Source organism: Rattus norvegicus, chromosome 5 (genome assembly GCF_021556685.1).
Source record: "Rattus norvegicus strain SHRSP/BbbUtx chromosome 5, alternate assembly SHRSP_T2T, whole genome shotgun sequence".
Classification (NCBI taxonomy): Eukaryota; Metazoa; Chordata; class Mammalia; order Rodentia; family Muridae; genus Rattus; species Rattus norvegicus.
In genome coordinates, this window is record NC_141538.1 from 678318 (window position 1) to 701515 (window position 23198).

Below are 23198 nucleotides of genomic sequence, written 5' to 3' on the forward strand. Positions count from 1 at the left end.
AGAACTTGAAGAAATCACACAGACCTGCCTGCACAGTACTTAGCAGGAAGCTTCCACCCCTGCTAGCTTTATGATGCTAGAAGTTGCTATGCAGACTATTCTCACTCCACTGTGACTACTCAGGGCTACATAACAAAAGCCCTGTCAAGATGTAGTCATGGGTGCTCCATAAATGGCAGGAATGCATTGAGGATCACCAATCATTTTCTGGGTGGATTCAAGGTCTGCACTACAAGAGGAAACTTTTGCCTGGCATTGTAAATCTGGTCAGGAAACTATGGCAGAGAGGCTCATAAGCCCTGGGAGTGAACCATAACTACTATTTTCTTAAATGGATATATAGTATCAAACTATACCAGTTACAAGCTCAAAGATTAACACAGCTCTCGGTGGTCATTGGGGGAGCATCTTCATACAGTGGATGGTAGTTAATGCACATTCGTAACTAGTCAGAGTATTGAGAATGAACTCTCTGTGGAGAGCTCAGCCACAGAAGCTCCCACCGTATCAAGTTACCTCAAGGCTCAGGGAATATTGGAAAGAAAAGAGGTGGAAAGAGTTTAAGAGCCAAAGGTCGGAAGGAGTTGGATCAAAACAATGACATGTTCTCATGATATGGTCGTTGAACTTACAAACTCAGTGCAGTTGGTGTCCAGCAGAAGAGCAAACCACTCAACATTCCCGCACGGATGTGGTAGGGCACTGAAGCCCCTGCCTGCAGCTGAGAAGATTCTGTCACTTGAGAACTGCTAGGGGAGGGTTTTCTTTAGGGGTATGGTCCCTAGTGAGTGGACCATACTGCAGTGGTGGCCCCTCACTCATGAGTAGGCTTCTCTGTATTCAAGGGATTATTCAAGTGGATATACTGAAATATACTGTATCAGTGTATGAAATTCTCAACAAATAACATTATAACAGTGTATTTAAAAGTGGTAAGGTTGTAAACATCTCCAGTCCAAACTCTTTGAGAGTTCTGGACAAGGACCAAAATTGACTTGCTCATTCCTATACCCTCAGTTTTTATTTTGTGTCTGAACGGCTTTCACATCCATATATCATATTAGCATCCATGCATGCACCCACCCATGCATCCAGCAAGCCATGAATCCATCTATCCATCCATGCATCCAACATCCATACATCCATCTTTGCATCCATCCAGCATGCATCCAGCAAGCCATGCATCCATCCATCTATGCATGCATCCATCCATCCATCTATGCATCCATCCAGCATGCATCTATCCATCCATCTATGCATCCATCCAGCATGCATCTATCCATCCATCTATGCATCCATCCAGCATGCATCTATCCATCCATCTATGCATCCATCCAGCATGCATCCAGCCAGTCAGCCATGCATCCATCCATCCATGAATACAGCATCCATGCATCCAGCAAGACATGCATCCATCCATCTATGCATCCACCCATTGCCTACTGCAGTCAACACTCAGTAAGGAAGCAGCTGATCAAAAGGCATCCTTACTGATTTCACAGCCAAACTCCCTTTCCTTTTCAATCTCTTTACAACCAGAACTATCTTGTCACATTGCAGATGAAGAAAGAGACCCAGGGGCTTGCTTAAGGTCAGGCAATGATTGATGGTGGAAGCCAGCCAGACCCAACAGCTCATCCCCTGCAATAGACAGTCATCTGAACTCTACCAAACAAGCCATTCCAGGACACCTGCTCTGACCCAATCTCCCTTCCCAGGCTCAGCTCCACTAAGCCCTCTACACAGTGTTTAAGGGTCCCCACTCCTACTAAGTGCTTTGATGCTGTGTCCATATTTCCCTGCACCAAGAAAATCCTAACCAGCAAGCACTGCCTCCTGGGGGTCGAGGACTATGATTCCCTGCGGAACCCCTTCCATCCTTCGGGACCCACTATGTTGGTTTTCCAGTATGTATTTGGCTCCTGTTGGTTGTCTGGTTTGGCTTTGGCCTCCACTCACTAACCCATCTGAATATTAATTCATCGGGGTTGGCTACCCGCTAAACCACATTATGTTTGATGCTGCAGTCAGGACAGAGCCAAAAAACTATGCCCCAAGAGCCTGAATTATAGGAGAGAAAAACAGCTTGGACTGGAATTTTAGGAGAGTGACTGGGGACAGGCATGGTGGCAGAGGCCACAGAAAAAGGAGAGTGTCCAGGACATCAGAGTGGGGTAGGGTAGCATCACAGTGGCAGCCAATGAATGAAGATAAACACTGTGGGAGCCAAAGCAGACGTAGATGAGAGTTGGAGTCTGAATTAACACCAGGGTGACTGTGCAATTACTCCCTGATATTTCATTTACTGAGTTTCAAAGGGACCTTTTCTGCCATTACCACCTTCTTCCACCAAAGAATTAGTTAAGGGATGCTCCACTGGCTTAGACTCTGTAGTTGGCTTCTCTCACTAGATCAAATATGCTTTACAATTTAATAGGGAACTGGGGAGACATTTCTCTTACAAATACTCGCTTTATAAAGAAGGTTGTTGACAAGAAGAAGAAAAAATCACTTATTGGTATCATTACCTCTTCATTTTGCTAAACAAGACAAACTGACACAGCAAGAACCTCAAAACTGTATACAAGGAACGAATGTGTCCTTGTGTTTTTTTCTGCCTTGTTCTAGAACATCTCAAATGTTACTTTTACCTTTCTGACACGTAATGCTAAAGTACAGCTTTGAGGTTTGGGTAATAAGACAAAGAAATGCAGATATTAATATGGTTTCAAGAAAAAAAAACTCTGTAGCTCCTCTGTATTATCTAAAAGGAAGAGTCTGCTTACCTTCCTTGTTTTTCAAAAAAAAGTTCATGAATTCAGTCCCCACATTCTACATTTGTTGCAGCTGTAGTCCTCAAGTATGTCATCTGCGGGGCTTGACCCTCCCCAGAAAGGTCAAAACCTCTACGTTTCCAACTCGGGTACATGAAGAACATGTGTCATCCATCATCAGTCAGGGTAGGGCCAGAGGCTGCCAAAGCTTTATTTCAGTCACAACAAAGTTCAAGTAGGAGATAAAAAGCCAAACTAATAATCCCATCCTTAAATGACCAACTGTGGAAGCTCCTGGTATGGTGGCCACAATCAACTTCACAAGATAAGGGAGAACCAAGGCTCTAAATATAGAGAAATTCCATATGATAAGGGATGTCTGCATGTGGAGATCAGAAGGCAGTGGGGAGGAGGTCTGGGGAGAAGTGAGGAGGCTGTGATGGGAGATCCTGACTTTTAACCTGGAGATCTGCAAATGTAGTGCCTTATTTGCTCTATGTCTTTTCTGTGTCACCTTTTGGCGAAGCACTCACTTCAGATGGCGAGTTTTTAATTTTCTCATCCCCACAAAAAGAGGCAAATAACAGGGGAGAAAACAACAAAAACTTCCTTTTAATATAGTTTATGATCCCAAAGTACATTCCGGAAGAGTTGAGCTGCTTGAAATCTGCCACACATGAACCCCTTGTCAGGGCTACAGAATTCCACACAGAATTACTAAGAGGCCACTTCATAGGCCCTGAAGAGCCTCTCCTTAGAGATCCCCTCTGTCTGACTCTTTTCCAAAGGGAAAGGCCCTCACATTCCCAGAGACACGTTTTCCAAGAGTCCTCCACACTGGTTCTGAAGGTAAGCCCTCAGTTGCACTGCCAAAACCTGTACAAGAGTCATGACCTCCCAACCTCCCCAAAGAGAAAGAGAGAGTGCCAGCTAGGAGAGGATCTCTCCACAGGTTGGGGAGCAGTACAAAGAGGATCATGTCAGTGTTGCCCAACTGCAAGGTCTCCAGTTTCCTGTTCAGACAGAAAACCAGAAGGCTTCTCAAACATACCATCCAACAAGGGTAAAACATCAACCAGCAGAATGATATCTTTACAACAAGGGATTTGACTATTCAGCCTTACCAAAATGATAACAAAATAAGAAATGAGGTGATTCCTTCCTGGGGGACAAAGTTCAATGCTCAGTCTTCCTTAAGGATACATTCTCTGAAAGTGTAAGGCCACTGATTCTGGCCTCCGATGTTTGGTTGTATGTTACTTTTTCCCCATTCCCATGGGGACACTGATGTGCTTGGGGTATTCCAAATTCACCCCTGTACTGCAGAGTTAAGAGAATGCCTAATGCTTTCACGATGGCATAGTGTATCCTCCTTCATATGTAGTTTTCAAGGACACCTAAGCAGTTTTCTTCAACCCATTTTCATATATCTAGTTATTCTCTATCCTCGCTGTCTTCACTGACATGTGGTAAATTTCACACGAACTGTTCCTGTGGACTCTAGCTCCATAAATTAAAAGCTCCAGCTAAATCCAAAGTTCTTGATCAACAACTGTCACCTCTGCACCAACTCAACACACACCATTCCATGTTAAAGCATCCAGGGACCAGCTTGATGCATACTATTAGCTGTCAATCTGACGCTATCTATAACCATCCAGGAAACAGTCACCAGGCATGTCTCTGATAAAGTATCTTGATTAGATTAATTAAGGAGGGAAGACCCACCCTAAATATAGACACCACCATTCCCTGGGCTCAGGCTTGCACTGCATACAAAGAAGAAAGAAAGCTTAGAAACAACACCCATCTTTCTCTGCTTCCTGGCTACAGATACAATGTTTCCATCCTTTTCTGAAGCAACTTCCACGCTCCCATCCCTCTCCCAGGATGCAGCCCAGACTAGGGCAAGCTCTCCTACCACTCACACTCAGTTTCCATTCCTGTGGTCCTTCCAACCCAAAGGAAATTCCTCATCAACAAAAACCTTCGACATACTATCTAACTCAGTTCTAGATAACACCCTCCTCCCCAGTGAGAACACAACAGCCTTCCCCTGACACCAAAAATACACAGAGCAACAACGACGACGACGACGACGACAACAACAACAACCACAACAGCAACAACAACAAAAAACGGTACCCATCATTACTCAGATCTTCCGGCCATAACCTCTTTGCTCTATGAAGTGACAGTTTAAGAAATCTCAGATTAACTAAATGTACATTTGTTCATTTTAGTAATGCAGTTGCACCATGCCATTCTTGCATGCCAGGTAGAACACTCTGTCACACCCAAAGTGAACATCCTGGAGGGAATGAAGAGAGCAGAAATATTTCACACTGTAAAGATATTATTCCTCTGATATCATTTCCAGTGACTAATATTAATATTACTATAACAGATGTAAGAAAACTATGTAGAGATCACAGAATCTTCCAGGCAAAGGAGATTGGTATGTGCCAAAATCTACCTCAAAAATAAAATAAAATCTATCAAAGCAAGAGTTCAATCCCAGGGTCTTCAAAGTATTCAGAAGAGCCTTCCACAGGAGTAACTGAAAACACATCTTGTGCTCAAAACGTCATCGAATGGAACGAGTCCTGAAGCCCATTCAGCCTATGGCAATATCTGAAGAACAATATGGATGTTTGGAAAAGTTAAAAAACAAGAAAGCTACAGAATTTTCCCCACCAAATTCCCCTAGAAAAAGATAAGAAAAACAAAGGGGAAAAAACCCAAAACAGTAATTTGGAAAACCCTCCATTTAAAAAGTACTTATAAAGAGGTCCAGAGAAGGCTCGAAAGGTAAATAAATCCCTTGCCTTGAAATCCGAGTTCAGTTTCAGGAACCCATGTAAAAGGAGAGAACTGGTACTGGGAGGATCTCCTCCCAATCTCTGCATGTGCACCCTGCTACGTGCACACATAGATCATACAAAAACACATACCATACATGTCCTACACACATACCATACACACACCCCACATAAATATCATGCACACACAAGTGGCCTCAATGCAGTATTCACATACCATACAAACACCACATACTCACACACAACATGCACACACCATATGCATATAAACACACCATACAGACACACACAAGCACACACATCATGCACATACACACATCATACACACATACCATACACAGACACACACATCACACACAAACACATACAAACACACACATAATGCGCAAATGCAGACATACATACACATCATGAACATGCAGACACACAATTTCATATACAGCATAAACATAGATTATTTACATACACACACACCATACATAGACATACATATTCACATGTAGCATGTAAACATATACGTACACATACATGCACACACAGAGAGAGAATAAAATGAAATAAAGCAACCAAGTCCTTACATAAAGGAGTTCTACCACAAGATCGTTACATGGCAGGAACAACACATCGCCTTGGTTAATTCTCATGACAACCCTAAAAAGTCAGCACTACCATGTCAATCTACAGCTTAGAAAATGAAGACCGAGGGCTTGTGTCTTCCAAGACCACTGCTGCAAGTGTTTTCTGCCTTGTTCCTGACTTCACAAGTACCTGGAAGGTGTAATGAAAGAATTACTGTGCCTATGGGTGTTGCTCATTCATGAAGGACTTACTTAGCTAACCTTCATGAGGACTTGTGTTCAAGTCCCAGAACTGCAAAATTGAAGGAAGAGCTGGGAATATGGTTCAGTGTGAGGAGTGGCTATTCAAGCATAAGCACCTGAGTTTGATCCCTAGAATGAATACACACTGAACAAAAACAGTCATGGTGTCTGTCAGTCCCAGATCTGTAGTCCCATAAGAAGGAAGGCAACTCCGAGAGCCTCGTCACCCAGCAATCAATCCTGGCTTAGCTGCTGAGTACTGGGTCAGGGGGAGGTGTGCCTGGAAATGATTTGAAAGGGAGCTGGATAGAGTGCTCAGCAGGCTAAAGGCACATACTTCTGAAGCCTGATGACCAGAGCTCAATTCCCAGACCCCATCAAGGGGGATTAGCAGAGAGCTGACTCTGAATTTGTGTTCTGACTACCACAGTGTCAAAGCATGCACACGTAGGCAGAACAAATAAATAATTTTTAAAAGGTGGATAGTCCCTAAGGAATGACACTCAAAGTTCTTCTCTGGTCTGCACACACATGCATCTCCACACAATTGTGAGCCATGCATGAATGTCTGTGTGTGCCTGCACATGCGCACACATGCGCAGGCACACACAGAGACACAGGTACCGCATGCACGGACACCAAAAGGAAACTGTCAAAGACTGTTTCTAATGAAATGTTGCTAATGAAATGCGAATCCTAAGTAGTAAACTCATCTCTCTGGGGCTGTAACCTTCACGTCAAATAAACACTAAAACACTTGGGACCCACCGCAGCCTCAAGACCCCGGAGCCTCAGTGCAAATGCTTCTTGCTCTAATTTTTGTTTGTTTGTTTGTTTGTTTTTTCTGTTGCAAGTGGCTAGCTAATTCAGCTGAATTTTCCTTGGGAGCAGCAGAACAGTAATTTCATCGTGAGGTTATCATCAGAAGCATCCTTCACAGCAACTTCACTCCAGTTCACACTTCCTCTGAATATGGCTCCAAGAACTGTCCCAGCACCAAAGCCACAATGAACACTAAAACACTAACCTTATTTATTAGATGTCTTCAGAAAAAGCACAGCGATTGTTACTGTAACTACTTATATGATTCGTGTACAGAAAATGGGTCTTGCATGAAAAGTGTAAGAAAGGGGAAAAGTATGTCTTCTAAGGTGACTTTGCCTCGCTTAAGGCAGATTTGGAAATTATTTTCTCTTCTGTGATATAAACAGTTATAACTGTACTTATCCTGTGGGACTGTGTCGAGAAGACAGTATAAAACACTCCTGCAAGAAGGTAAGGAGAGGGGGGCAGAGGGATGGCTCCCTGGTTGAGATCATTGGCTCTTCTTCCAGAGGACCCATGTTCATTTCCCAGCACTCACATGACAGCTCACAACTGCAGGTACTCGGGTCCAGGGTATTCCATGGGCACTGCATGCAACCATGTGTAGGCATATGACCCATGTGCATAAACACAATTTTAAAAATTTAAAGAGAAGTCTGATGGTGTGAACAAACAGACTATTTAACAGTTGTCTAAGTAGTTTGCCCTTCGACCCTTACTAACTAAGGTCACCAGAAAGACTGTGGCTCAGCTAGTAGAGTGCCTGGTCAGCCTGCACTCTCGTTTCAGTTCCCATCAAATGGGTAGGGTGTGATGCTGCACACCCACTATCTCAGCACAGGTCAGTCAGGTCAAAAGGATCAGAGATTCAAGACCATCCTCCATTATGAGGTTTGAGGCCAACCTGAGATGCATGGGGGGTGGGGGGGATCAAAAGCAAAACAAAAGGAACAACATAAACGTCAGACTCCCCACTTCAAATCGTTCAAGGCTGCCTACTTCCAGGAACCAACTGCAGTCCTCAGAGGGGACAACGTCTCTACCCTTGAGTGCTCCTGCATCAGATCCCAGAACCCTGCTCTTCTGAAAGACACTGTGCCTGCCATGCCCCTAGTACATTAACCTCCAGCGCACAGGCTGATACATGCTCTGCCTTCTATCCTGGAGAAACTGCTTGCTCACTGAAACCTACCCTAATGGAATCCCTGAATCAAGATGGGTTAGACGGAAGCTCTAGCTGGAGAGCCTACCATATTACCACAAGAAAAGGTTATCAATAGTGTTCCTACTAAATGTAAGTGAGGCCATTCAGAGTAAGAGCATTCCGATTAGAGTCTATGTCTATTTCAGTGCCGATATAAGGAAAATGTGTAAAAGTAGTTTCTGAATTAACAAATATCAACTATGTTCAGATAGAGATTATATATGATATATATGACTCTCAGCATATATAACCCTAACCCTAACCCCTTACTCCTAACCCTAAACCCTAGCTCCTAAACCTAACCCTGTGACATAGATGTTTTTTAACATTACAGGAGAAGCTGGGAAGGTAGCACAGCCTATGAAGTGCTTGCTGTGTGTGCATGAAGTCCTGATTTGAATGGCAGCACCCAGATCAAAAGCAAGTCGTGGCAGCACACTTGTAATCTCTTTCCTGGAGAGAAAAACAAACAGATCCCTAGGGCTCACTGGCCAGCAAGCCTAGCCTAACTGGGGAGCCCCAGGTCCCAGAGAGACCCTGAGTAGAAAGACAAGATGTCTCCCAAGCAAAGACATTTAAAGTTGACCTCTGGTTCACACATGCATATGCACACATGTGCATGCACACCCACACTCTCACTCATAAATTAAAAAGTTTTACAAAGACTGTAAGAAAATATAAATATTAGAATTGGCGACCTAGTTGCTTGTATTAGAAAAGTTTATTTTTTTCCACTATAAGCTTGTTATACATGATATTAGATAAACGTTTTAAAAAGAATGTATGAATGAATGACTGAGCGAATAAAACTTAACAGTGGGGACTGTCTTCTCTAGCCCTCTAGCTGGCTGGCCTGTGCCAAGGAGGCAGTGTTTGAGTTGAAGGTATTCTGTTGAACTGTAATTGAGATGTCAAACCCAAGGCATTACAAGGCTAGTCAGTAAACAAAACTGGATGTTAACCTGTCAAGTAAGAAACTGAAACTTAAAACAATTTCTCCATCTCTGCTGGTGCAGGTTTTAGGAAAACATGTCTCTTCCTTTAAGTTCACAGAACAAACACAGGAACAATGGGCAAGCTCTTAGGGAAGACATCACTTCTGTAGCTCAGAGGCACTAGGGGAGAAGCAAACACAGATTTGCTCCAGGTCTATGGCATTTTACACCCAGGTGGAATTTCACAAGAGGACTCTGTCTCTACCTACAGGAGGAATGAGGCCATTTACCCTCACCCACCCATACCCGCTTCACATGTTGCCAAGACCAAAGCCAGAGCAGAGTTGGTGTTTTCTCCAGGGAGACTGCAAAGCAGGCTCCTGCAGACAGAAGTATGTAAACTGTTACAAAGGCAATGTGGAGAAAGCTACAAGGAACTTACTAAGAAGTTCGTGGCATGCTTGCTCACTCTCCTGTGATGTCAGCTAAGGCTCTGCAGTGTTTTGACACTTTAAACAGTGTTGGCTTTGAAGAGGTGGCTCAGCACCTAGTAGTCCTTTCAGCATGCTAGCTCAAATCTCTGTATCCATTGTCAGTCAAGCAGTTCACAACTGCCTGTATGTAACAACTCCAGCTTCAGGGGGCCCAAGCCATCTTCTGGCCCTACCAACACAAGCAGACACAGAGAAAGACAAACACACACACACACACACACACACACACACACACACACACACACACGAATAAAATAAAAACCTTATAACGCGTTTTATACTATTGATTATAGTAAAAATGTCACGGGAGCAACATTAATGACCACAAGGAAGGGTGAGATTTTATACGGTTGTAATGAATGTTACAGAAATACACTGACCAGAGCATACTAAACAGCAGAACTAGCAAGTGAAACAATAATATGGGCACTGTGGACCCACTGTTGTCAACGGCAACAATATTAAAGAAATAACTAGAAATGTACACATGAACCTACGGGTTATTTTTGGTTTCTCCAGACAGGGTTTCTCTGTATTTTGTCCTGGAACTCACTTTGTAGACCAGGCTCACCTAGAACTCACAGAGATCTCTTTGCCTCTCTGACTCTGCTGGGATTGAAGGTGAGTGACACCACACCCAGCTCATACAAAAAAAAAAAAAAGTTGTTCCTTTTTAAATTTCCCAAATTTTTAATTTTTTGATGAATATAACATTAGAAATATTTCTGTACTTATAGGTGATTCCAGAAAAAAGAAAAAAAACCTGTAAAGTGCCTTAAGTTCCCTCAGAGTCTTTGGTATCTGCACCTTAATCCCTCATTTTACTAAGCGATTTTCATAGTGTTGAGGAGCAGAATCAAGGGAATGCCTCTTAGCCAATGTCTTAGTTTCCTGTTCAAGCCCAACCCTTCTGTTTTTCAGCAGGGTACCCCTCGCTTACCTCTCCAGACCATGCAGCCCCAAGCTTGTCCTCCTCGTAGGCGCCCACTTGCTCCCAGGTGGCCAGGAAGAAGTGGGTAGTGGGGAAGCTGGACCCGGGTCAGCGGGAAGCCTGTGCACAGGTAGCAAGCAGCCAGACTCAGCACAGCCCAGGAGGTGTCCTCCATACAGGATCCAGCCACTGCTGTGACTAGAGTGGATGTCAGCCAGGAATGGGGCGATGGCTGGGAAGTCAGTAGGTAAATCATCAATGACATATTAAGTCTCCCTGGGTAAGTCCTGGGTGGAGATGATGCCATTGGTGCCCACCTACAATAAGACCACAGGGCGGTGAGACAGTTCAGCAGGTAAGGGCACTCTGCTGTCAAACCTGATGACTTGAGTTTTAGGACCCAACAGGACAGACGGTGGGATAAAAAAAAAAAAACTGGTTGTTCTCTGATCTGCATGAGGTGGCACGTGAATCCCGCCCCACATAATCATTTTTAAAGGGCAAAACGGTGGTCGCTCAAAGTGGTGGTGGGCAACCACCAGTCGAATGCACCTAAGGTCTGAGTTCTACTCGGGTCAAGAAGACTCCCTCCTCTTTGCAGGTTGAGACACATTCAGGGTAACAAACTCAACTTTGGCGACAGTGCTCAAGTGCACTGCGACCCACAGGTGCGGCCACTCATGAACCCACTCATCTTTCTCCACCACTGCACACCTTGGGCACCGTGTCCTTAATTAGATTGCTATGCCTGCGTGCACAGCCTCCCACCGCCCCTAAACACGAACCGCACTAGCAGCCTCAACTTCATCTTCCTGCCTGGGAAGTTGAAGTAGAGGGGGACGGTTCCAGCTCTCCCTTGAAATGATCCTTATTCCTCCACAGTAGGGATCAAGAAGCTGCAGCGCCACCGCTAAGCCCAGTCCCCAGCGGCGATGACAGTTACACGTTGAGGTTAGTTGCTCCACATCCTGGGAAGAAACTACAACCCCACACCAAGCCACGCACCTCTGGGAGCTGAACTTACATAGAGGTTGCTGAACTGGACACCATAGAAGCGTAGAGGTACTGATAACTTCACAGCCGGGGAGCTTTCAACGTCGCCCTCCCGTGGCAGCCGATCTCCCCACAACTCCCCGTAAGGAAAGAGCTCCACAGGACACAGAGCCCCGGCTCGTGACAGCAGCACGAGCACCAGGAGCAGCGATAGGCGGTGATGGCGCCTGGCTGTGGGGTCCCAAGACATGCTCATTCCTCCCTGGCTCTGCCCTCCACACCTCGAGTCTCTGCAGGCCACTGTGCCCGCCAGATGCCCACTCGGACCTTTGGTCCGTAATGCGGACCCAAAAACCGCGCTGATTGGCTACAGCTCTCAGCCACTGACCAATCAGCGACTCTGAGAATGTATGCCAGCGGCTACTACAACTGGTTCTCATTAGGTTTCCTAAGACTGCTGTAGTTTGGTGGAGCAGCCAGTCTGGGAAGGTGAGACTGTTGGCCGGATCTGGTCTGGGCTGTCCCAAGTACTCCTGGGCTACCCACGACTCTCCAGTATGGGTAATGACGCTGCAGGAGGTGATCTCCTGGGCTGGAGGGACACTCAGTGCGCGGGCAGCTGTAGGCTCTAAGCGACTGTGCGCTCTAGGTTGGCAGAGCCAGGGAGGGTAATGAGATTACACACTGGAGTTTTCTCCCTGCCCTGGCGTCCCAGGTACCCCTCTCGCAAGAGGCCAGGCCATCTGATAAGGATTCAAAGAAGCTTTGTCTCTATCCCGGGACTGCTCCGCCCCACCCGCATTTCCTGCTGAGAAGCATGCCTTTGTGAAAGGCTGACTCCCAAGTTCTATCCCCAATCCCTGGCTAACCTTTGGGAGGACACTGCCACCCGCAGAAATGTCCTCCCCAGCTGTTTACCTTCCCTGGGGCAAACCACCCCAGCGCAGACTGTGAATCCCACTTTGTGTGACACCATTCAATTGAAGTCTGGAGTGAAGCTGCCTGGCGCCAGGGCGGGACAACTGAGTGTTTTCTCCCAAAGTGAAGGAACTGCCCTAGCAGGAGGCCACAGAGTCCATAACCCCAGCTGCCCTGTAGGGCTGGAAACCTCACAACCTGTGAGGTGCACCTGTGTTGGGGAACCCCCTCCACCATAAACATCCCCTCTGCTCTAAGCCTTGGGAGCCGGATGAGATTTTATTACCATTTTAATATCAGGAGCGTGAAATTTCCCACGTATAGCCAATTTTCTCTCAGCTAGGCCCACCCGCCACGGGATCCTTAGAAGCAAAGGTAGTTTTAAAAAAAGCCTTAGACATACTTTAAAGGACTCCCAAAAGCAGCTTTCTCGTTGTGTTTTTCCCAGCCATGTAATTCTTAATTATTTATATATTATTTCATATATTTCTTTAAAATTGTCTCCAAGGGGCCAAATACTAAAATCCTTGAAGATACCAGACTGACAGACTCCTAATCAACACAACAGAAATGGCCCAGAGCAGTTTGTCCCTGCAAGCTGGAGAGAGCTATGTTTTCTCCCTCAGAAAACAAACTGAAGCTTGCACTTTTTTTGCCTCATTTGCCCCCCTGTGACCAAGTATTTACATTTTGCTGAGGACAAAATGGTGTCTCAGAGGCAGGAGGCCATTTGACTTGTCCAAATTATTTACTCTTATTTACTCTTAGTTATTTATTTAACCTTATTTACTCTTCCACCCACCTTACATTCTGCCTCTGGCTCAACATTTCTCCTCTGGCTCAGCATCCCTCCATTCAGCAGAACAATAGCTCTAACATTGACTGGAGGTCTAGCCTACAAATTAGAGGCAAACCAAAATCAAAGATGGAATCCCCACAGCTTGATTTCCTAGTGTTCTCTTTCTTGTATAAATGCCCATCCTCCCATGCACTCCTACTCTCCAACAACCCACCCCTGTCAACCTGAGAAGGGTAGGCTAGCTTGTGAATTCTGACCAACAGAATGGGGCCATAGTGATCAGAATTCACTTCAATGGCCTTTCTGTCTTGCCAGTCAACACCATATCTCCACTGGTTCTGAGGAAGCTATATACTGCCTTGGAGGGCAACACATAGTAAAGAACTCCAGAGAGTCTCTGGTCACCAGCCAGCAAGAACCAAACTCTGCCAAGAGACCTGTAAATGAGCTTCTGGAGTCTTGAGATAGCACCACAACCATGGTTGACTTTGGTTGCAGCCATGTGATAGACCCTTGAAGCAAGGGCCTCATTTAAGCCATAACACATTCTTAATTCATAATGACCCTGAGAAGTACTAAATATGTGTTGTCTTAAGGCATTTCATTTGAGAGGAGTTGCTGGACATAAATAGATAACCAAATCAGGAGAACACTGTGCTAAGGAAAATAAACTTGAAGAGTGGTTTTTGTTTTTGTTTTTGTTTTTTGCTTTGTTTGTTTGTTTGTTTTTTAAGTGATTACTGTCACGTGACTGGTGTATGTCAAAGTTTATCTTTAAACCCAGTTTTGTCTTGTCTCTAGACTTCTACCTTCAACTGCAAATTGTACTGACTCAATGGCATTTTTACTTTCCAACGTAACTTAGGTTATATTCACCTCTGGCTATGCTACCAGCTGTCAAATGCCACCTCCTACATTTCATGATGTAGAACACTAGTCCCGTTCCCTGTGGTGGGCAAATTTTTCCACCAGTCTACAAATGACCCTTTGTATCCCTCAAGGCATGAAGCAATAGTCTTCAGAATGCTTTCCTGGACAACAACTTGATTTAGAAGCCTCTTGCTCAGCACATACCCCACGTTTACTTAGCAAGGTGGAATGTCTTCCCATATCTCTCTTGTGATCCAATTAGACACCTTCAGTATGTTTTGGGAGAAGAAATGTTGTCTTATTCTGAGCCTGTCAAATGCCTAGAAATTCGAGGAGTATTTGTTGAGTGAGTAAAGCCAAGCAAGCCATCCTGGGACTAGGACCCAGTTTTGCTGGCCCAGAACAGCGGTCTTTCTCACTGTCCACCCCACCTTTTCTACTAATGGGACCTAATTTGTAATCCTCTTTACCAGGCTGCTTAGCAACCCACCCACTACTGTACTCCAGTTTTCATCAGTCTCTCATTCATTTGGCAATATTCCTGCAAGCTTACCCAGGTGGGTAAGCTATGAGGGCTTTCATGACCTGGTCCTCAACCTTACCGGCCCATGATCACAATCAGGTTTGGAAACTGAAGCATAAGTACAAGGCTCTAACATACCATGTAGTCACCAGCAAAACAGGAAAACTGACTTTGAAAGTAAAGATAGTACTGGATTTGATTCCTACATAATCTGAGGATCAAGAAGTGAATCCGGCAGAGTTGGCTGAAGTGAATTGTCTTGTGTCCCTGAATTACAGCTGTGCTTAAACAGACATTCTTTGGAGTTTCTACATTTATTTTTAAATGACTCCATGGCACCAAAAGAGAGGCTTCTCCTTTAATATGTCACTTTGTGTCTTTGGGAAAAGGCAATTTCTGTCATAGCTGTTCCACTAATCAGAGGGAAGAGCTGCTTCTCTGGTACCTATAGCTCCGTTTGCAAGGATAGAATTTCTGTGAGCTGCCCAGCTGGCTGAAGAGGCAGAGGCCCCTTTCAAGCTCAGATTATAAGGGACTACAGAAGTGTTTAGTCCTCTTGGATTGGGTCCTTACGGTGACTGACACCATTTGAGAATTGAGATTATTTTTTCTCCCTCAAGATAGGGACTGAACCAGACACCCTGCTTCCCAATAGATCTCACGTGACTCTCCACACATTCCTGTTATGAATACTGTGACCTCAAGAATGAAGATACTTCCTGTTATTTTGCTTAGGAAAATGAAAGCACATCTGTTCCTCTGTGTGCAGATAGATGCAAGTTCTCAAGAGCACGTTCCTTGCATGGGGGGGGGGGGGGAGCATGCTCAATGGTGAGTCAGATGAGCATGCTCCAAGGACAGGCCAGAAGTATATGCTCCATGGACTGTCAGACAAGCATGTGCCATGCAAAGTCAGAGGAGCACACTCTCTGTGTAGCCCAGCTCTTGTAGTACTCAGGGACTCTTTGCATAACTTTGCTATCCAACTATATTCCAAGGTTGGTGTGATGGCCTGTGAAAAAATAGAATAGGGCAAATTAGCACGTCTTCTCAGACTGAGGCTCACGGGGAATTATGTTGTGCCTAAGAAATACCACGCGCAAGATAGTATTTGATGTAAGATGTACAGTGTATAACGACTGTGAGTCTTGCAGTCTTGTCGTCTGTGTTACTGAGCATGTAGGTTTCCTACAATTTTAAATACAGAGATGGTATGGGGGGCATTCAGATTCTTTCCCAACAGCCTTCCTCTTCTTTTCTTTGGACTCAAAAACTTCATACTGTTCAGATTCTAAGTGCAGCAAAGCCAGGAATGGTGGCCCCCATTCTGACAGACAACTAAAATTGGTCCGGCAGTCATGATTACAGTTGCTACCTCTTCCATTGCAGAACACATCCCCTGGATTTCTGAAACTGTGTGTTAGGGCTTTTTCTATGCACCCCTAGGACAGCATTGAGTTGTTAATTAGGTGCAGCTGAAGGGGCTGGAGACTGCTCAGCAGTTAAAAGAATTTGCTGCTCTCATGGAGCCCCTGAGTTTGGTACTGAGCACCTACTTCATGCAACTCAGGACTGTCTCATGCTCTAGGGAATGTGGAAACCAGAGACATGCAGAAACACATACCTACACGTAGTTAAAAATCATAATAAAAGTAAGCCATAGAGGCATTTAAAAACAGAATGGAACAAGATGCTTTAATAAGACTTACTGAAAAAGACCTATACATTATTTATTTCTGGAAGTTTGGGGGCTGCAGGTAGTTGGCCATGAATAACTAAGGCAATAAAATACAAACCTATGGATAAAGGGTGATGCCTGAATGCCTTTTCTCATTCCTACAAGTGTCTCCTGTGTCTTCTACCATTCCCTTTCTATTGGCCTTTCTCCTAATCCCTAACTATACCCCAGTCAAGCCATTAATGTTTTTCTCTACTTCCTACTGCATTGATTTCCTTCCTCTGCATTTTTAGAGTCTCTGCTGAGAAGGAATTTAAAAAAGCCAGCTGCCTTCCTTTACAATACAGGGAAATGGACTGTTCCATTTCCACCAATAGATGGCTCAGATCGAGACCAGCTATGAAATCATATGACAAAATTCTCTATGCAATTTCCAGCCTTTTACCTTTAGACCTCTTTGGTATTTCTCGCCCTTCTGGAGTCTCTTTCTAGAAATTCTCTGCCCGGCTCTCCTCTCTGAGCATCTCCTTATATTCTTCCTTAAGGTCTTTGTTTTATGCCTCTGCTCTAAAAGCATGTCATTTCTGAGACCTGATTCTCTTTCTGCTCCATGCCATCCTGGAGTGTCTGGACTCTTCTAATGGCCCCTCATCACAGCTAGAGTCTCAGACCCAGCCCTGAGCCTTTGGCTTTTAAACTTATATCCAGCCTTTTTCTGAGTTTCCCCTGAGACTCCACATCAAGAACTAGAAGAATTTCTAAATTCCACGTTTCTTCTAAAGGCATGTATTGTTACCATTAGCCTGCTGCAGGTCCTCATTGTATCTCACCTGCTCCCTATGGTAGAAGAAATGGTAGCTTAACTTATTCGTTGTTTATTCCCAGTTTCCCATGCCAAGACCTTTTATACAAGGAGAATTACTGCTTGCTTAGCTTTTCTTACAACCAAAGGTGGCCATTGGAGATGGTATGTACCTGACTTGCAGAAATCTACTGAGGCTGTTGGTCTCTGGAAGGGCCTTTATGATGGATGATAAAGTAACTGTTGGCTTATATCCCACTCTTGTATTATTAAACACAATTGCAAGGTCCTGTGCTCAACCAATCATCTTCTTATGGCAGAATGGCCTCTAGGAGAGCAAAGCATGACAAAGCCAAACTGCAGAGAGCAGAGTACCTGAATCAGTCACTGCCCTCCTGTCACCACCCCTTCACTGTGAGAGAAAACACACCGCTGCTGGCATAAGATTTTCTTATGTGTAGGCATTCCTATGCCTTATTAATACACTCTACACTTAACTCTGCACTGTCCATAAAATTTAAACAAATCTATGGTATATCTCTGTCTGACATGCTTGGGTGGAGCTTCCCCACCTTCCTGGAAAGCTAATGCTGTTCTGTATCTCCTCTGATATATCCTGTTCTTTCCAGCCTTACATCATCAGAATACTGAACTGTTTCTCTCCAGTACCCCATCTGCAAAAACAGCTGGATCCTGGTATACCTCAGCGGATGCTGCTCCTTGCCTTTCCCACCTGCAGATGTTCCAAAGAACCTGCTCTTTCTGCATGCCTAATACTTGGGCATATGTTTCTCAGCCTTTCATCTAAACTCTCCAGTATTCTAGTTAGGTCTGTCATACTCAAAGGCCCCAGGGTGTAAACTATAGTTTCATGTCATGGTATATCTTTGACCCACTCTGTCTGTCTCTGTCTCTGTGCTCTCGTATCTACCTTATGTAGTCACTTAAGAATGCTTGTTTCTCTGATCACAGGAAAAGAGATAGCTTTACAAATGTATTCCTGGCTGGCTTTGCATAGTCATTGGAACGTGGTCAGAGATGCATAGTATTTCTTTATCTTATTTTTCACAGCACAGACTTGCTACACAGGGATGTTCAGTAAACCCTTGCTGACATGAATAGGAAAAAAAACTTCTAGAATGGCTTTCCTAACTCCCACACATTCTCCTGTATAATCTCCTGATTCTTTGCATTCTTGCTACATTCTTGATTGTTACTAGGAATACATGAGACGAGTTAAAAAACAAGGAAAAAAAAGAAGCAAACCCACACACAAATTATACTTAAGTATATTCTATCAGTCTCTATGTCCTCCACACAGAAGTCTTCCCCTCCCCAGACTCTGTTTCCCTTAGGTTCTACTTTTCATTTCCTTTAAGACTTTCCCAGCTGCCCTAACACAGTGTTCTGTAAATAAATGCTGGTGTAATTCTGATGATGCAGAAGGAGCTCATGGCTGCCCAAATATAACATCAGTGTGAGCTGTCTCCACTGGGTAGTGAAAGCAGCCATGTTTCCAGTTGTCTTTGGCTTTCTTTGTGCTGTTTGCCTAGATATGCTGTGCTTTTCCCCAAATCAAATCACCTGTTATTGTTACATGTGACCTGCTGGCCACCAGCACTTCCTCTAGAACTTGGTACTTGAGCCAGAACGATGTTCCTGAAGTCAATGATAGCAATAGCAAGCCTTAACTGAGCCATCTATAACGTACAGGGCTCGGCCTGGGCACTCTTTCCACTGTTTTGTTTATCCAGTAATCGTGCCTCATTTTCAGATACAGAAACGGAGTGTAGAGGGATTACCTGCCTTAACCAAGAACCCACTCAGCAAGAGTGAAAACCAAACTTCAAGCCCATGCTATCTGACCTCTGACCTCCCTCAAAACATGGGCAACAGCTGAACCTCTAATTCTGCCAGCCAGTTCTTGTGTTCCAGATTTTCATGAAGCTAGAATTATGTGTGCTCAACTGGACATACCTCATAAAATTAGAGGACTTTAAATATCTGAATTCTTTAGACTGAAAAAAATATGACACCATGCCCTTTAAAAGCTTGCAGTCTAGATTTCTTGATGGTGTTCTCATAATTTATTAAAAATTTATTCCACAATAGACATTGCAATGGATTAGCAATCTTCATAACATCGTATGAGATAAGAAAATTGAGATTTTGAAATTTTAAGTGGCTTACTCGTGCTCCAACAGATAACAGTAGCTAAATGAAAATCTGAATGGCCCGAAAAGCAGCCTCACCCATAAATATAGCTATGCTTCATTAATCCAGCAGCAGGAACAGGGATTGTAAGCCATACAGAATTACTGCAAAGTTCTCAGAATTCTTCGGAGAATGAGCATCACACATTATACCACAACATAAAATACTAAACGAAGAGTGGGTTCCACTGAGATGGTATTGTTTACTGGTAGTAGAATGTCTTGTCACACACTGCATGTCTCTTCCTACTGAAATACTATTTTCAAGATTATCCTGGGCAGTAGTGAGTTCTCACTTTCTCAGTGATGGAAAAGGGGGCTATATTCTAAGGCTGCTTTTCTTCTTTGTTTTGGTCATTTTGTTGGCTACTTTTAGCTGTCATTTTTACACAATCCAGAATCACCTGGGAAGAGAGTCTTACTTAGGAATTGTTTCGATCATGTGGGACTATAGGCATGTTTTGGTGGCTGTGGTGGTGGTGGTGGTAGATATCTTTAATTTTTTTTTAATCTCAGCACCCAACGACTATCTTACTCTTGGTACCAATTTTTGTTCTAGTCTTATTTGTCTTACTGTCATTACATATCCTGGCAAGAATCAACTTAGGGAACAAGGGATTATGGTGGCTTGAATGAGAGTGGCTGCCAAAGGTTCATTATGTTTGAATACTTAGTAAGAAGTCCTAGCTCACTATGGGCAGCAGCAATCCCTAGGTTGGGCCCTGAACTATATATAGAAGTGAAAAAAGTTTCTAAGTAACTATCCGTGCAGATATGCTCTCTTTACTCTTGACTGTGAATATTTGTCAGCCATCTGCCTCAAATTCCTGCAATTCCTATGATTTTCCTGAAATAATGGATTGTTACCTGAAATTATAAGTCAAATAAACTCTGTGTTTGTCACTATTCTATTGCTATGAGGAGATACCATGACTAAAGCAACTCTTGTAAAAGAAAACATTTAATTGGGGGCTTGCTTACAGTTTTAGAAAATCAGTACACGTTATATTGGCCAGAAGCAAGTAAGAAGGTGCTGGGGCAGTGACTGAGAGCTGTACATCCTAATATATCCCAGAATGATACACTGGACTTTTAAACCTCGAAACCCACTCCTCCAATAACATGCCTCCTCCAATAAGGCCATACCTATTCCCAAAGGCCACACCTCCTAATCCTTCTCAAATAATTCAACTCCCTGATGACTGAGTATTCAAACATATAAGCCTATTGGGGTTCATATACAAAAGAATGTAAATGACTAAACTAAATACTACACCAAGGACTGTGGAGAACCAACCCACTCATTGGACATTCTGTGCATGTGATGGCTTGTACTGGGTAGGGTTTCTCCTAAAAGAAAGAAACACACAATGTAAAGCTGTAAAATTATAGGATACCTCAAACTGTGCTTTCTTCTTTGTGAAACATTAACAGACTTTAAAAATTCGGTTTTTACAAAAATCATGAGCAACAGAATACTGAGGCAGCCACATGCCCCTCCCTCTATAAGAGGTCTGAAATGGCACTGTTGTTTTTTCCTGATCTTTGAGAAGAAACAATCAGACAATTTCAGTTGGGTTCTATTGAAAAGCCCTGATTGGGATCTAGAGGTGAGGTGGTCCATTCAGATATTTCGATGTTCAGAAGCCTACCTCCAAGAAGAAAACCAGACCAACCAACTTAGCCTCAACACAACCCTTTTCTTCTGGTCAACTTTAAATAGTGGGAGGGAAAAATAAAACAATAAAAGCCTAAAGCATAATAAGGTTATGAGGAGGTAAAGAGCTACTCTATTGATAAAAAACTCCACAAAGGTCTGCTGAGGTTATCCAAAGCTAGAACTGAAGCATATAGATTCACTGAATCCCAGACAGTTATATAACACAAGTGTCATGTATTTTACACGCTGCAGGACCCCTAAGAATTGCACCCTAAGCACCATCAACTGTGTCCTGTGTATTGAGGACTTACACATTCTGTTTAAGTAGTTTCTGACTACATGTGTTCTCTACTGTGTGGTGATATTTTGGTACTATCCCTCTAGGACCTTGCCCATCCTACAGGCTTGCCTTCTCTTGGGCATGCTTGAGGTTTTAGGCACAGTCAAAACAATAGGCCATTTCTTTCCATTCTCCCTCTGTATTGTTAAGTCAGCAGAAGATAAAGCAACTTGGATTGCACTAAAGGTACCTTGGCTGAATTATAATTATTTTGTTAGGTTTTCCGTTTTTAATTTTCATCGCATTTTTGTGTGTATGTATGTATATACATGTATGGGTGCAGAGGTCAGAGGCCAACTTGTGGGTGGTAGGTCCTTCTACCATATGTGATACAGGTATTGAATTCAAGTCATCAAGCTTTGTGGCAAAAGCCTTTTGCTGAGCCTTCATGCTGGTTCTCAATTTTTATAATAGTTCTTCATGAGAAAAATGGACTTGACAAACAGATATTATATTGAAGACTATTATTACTGTTGGCGAACTTTCCCATATTGATGTAAAAGGGTAAAAAAACCCTTCTAAACATTAATGATTGAACAAGGTGAGCTTTCAACTAAATGGGTGGCTCCTCAGCTAGGCTTTGAGAAATTAGAAATCTACAGAAATAGCCAAGCCCAGGAGTTTAATGTAGGCCTTGTTCTGTCTGAGAACAGAATTTCGACTAGATGTTGACCCTTCACACCATTGTGTTGAACATTGAGCGTCCTATTTACCCAGTCCATCCCTCTCCTGTATTCTGCTGAAATCTGTGGCACTGCTCTGTGTAAGGTGATGCCATTTATGGAGCAAGGCGAGTCCAGGATAAGGCATACCCTATCATTGGATGAGAAGGAAGGGCAGGTGGGGAAATGTCTAGGAAGGAGGGAGGAGAAAGAGAGGTGAGGAAAATCAAGATGGAGACAACAGAGCAGGATGATCCAGGTCCAGGTGGATAGTTTTCCAAAGCATTGTTTAAATTTGGCTTATGAGAAAGGAACAGATTTGTAGAGATAAGAGTACTTGTTTGGTTCACATGGTATAAAAGAAACCAGTATGTTTACTTCCCTTTGACTCATGACCCCAGTCCTCACTCTTTTGTGAGCTACATCTTAAAAGGACAAAGTTTTGCATTTTGCCATATATTCATAAGTGTATGTTCATCCAAATTACTGGCAGTATTTCATTATTTTTGCCTAAGAAGATGTTGTCTGATTCCTGGCAGCTGCAGTGACTGGTTTTTGCATGATGCTGGGATTCGGACTGCAGGCCTCCTGATCGCACAGCAAGTTCTTTCAACCTGGGAAGTATCTGTCTAATCACCAGAGCTATAGTTTATAAGGAGGCGAATATAGATTTAAACATGGACACTAAGGGAGGAGAAACACACATGAAAGCATGACAGGCATGAGAGAAGGGGAGGCGGATGTGGGGAGTTGAGCTGTGTAAAGCAAAGACAGAGTGAGCTGGGGCCAAGAACAGATAATTAGAAAAACTTTTAATTAATCAATTAATTAATTAACTCATTAACGTATTCTGTGTCCATATGTCTATATATGTTAGTGTGTGTGTATGGAGACCAGAGGACAAATGAGTGGGGAGGTGGTCCTCCTACCCCAT

The 23198-nt window shown here is 43.6% G+C and overlaps 1 protein-coding gene and 1 pseudogene across 3 annotated transcripts in view; one reads left to right on the plus strand and one right to left on the minus strand.

Moving 5' to 3' along the window:
* LOC148005544 (uncharacterized) overlaps window positions 1-12103 on the minus strand; it is a 49241-nt gene extending 37138 nt beyond the window's left edge. Inside the window, exons 1-3 of one of the 3 annotated variants that reach the window (XM_087551562.1) lie at window positions 11831-12103; window positions 10816-11123; window positions 2953-5408 (exon numbers count right to left, since the gene is read on the minus strand). In XM_087551562.1, the coding sequence (XP_087407688.1) occupies window positions 5392-5408; window positions 10816-11123; window positions 11831-11856 (351 nt within the window). In that variant the 5' untranslated portion in view covers window positions 11857-12103 and the 3' untranslated portion in view covers window positions 2953-5391. Of the gene's footprint in view, window positions 1-2952; window positions 5409-9150; window positions 9762-10815; window positions 11124-11830 lie in introns of those variants that run through there. The other 2 variants (XR_015620584.1, XR_015620583.1) reach the window with 2 other exon arrangements.
* Window positions 1-23198, plus strand: part of LOC148005534 (polyubiquitin-C-like) — a 1830776-nt pseudogene that overhangs the window by 531003 nt on the left and 1276575 nt on the right.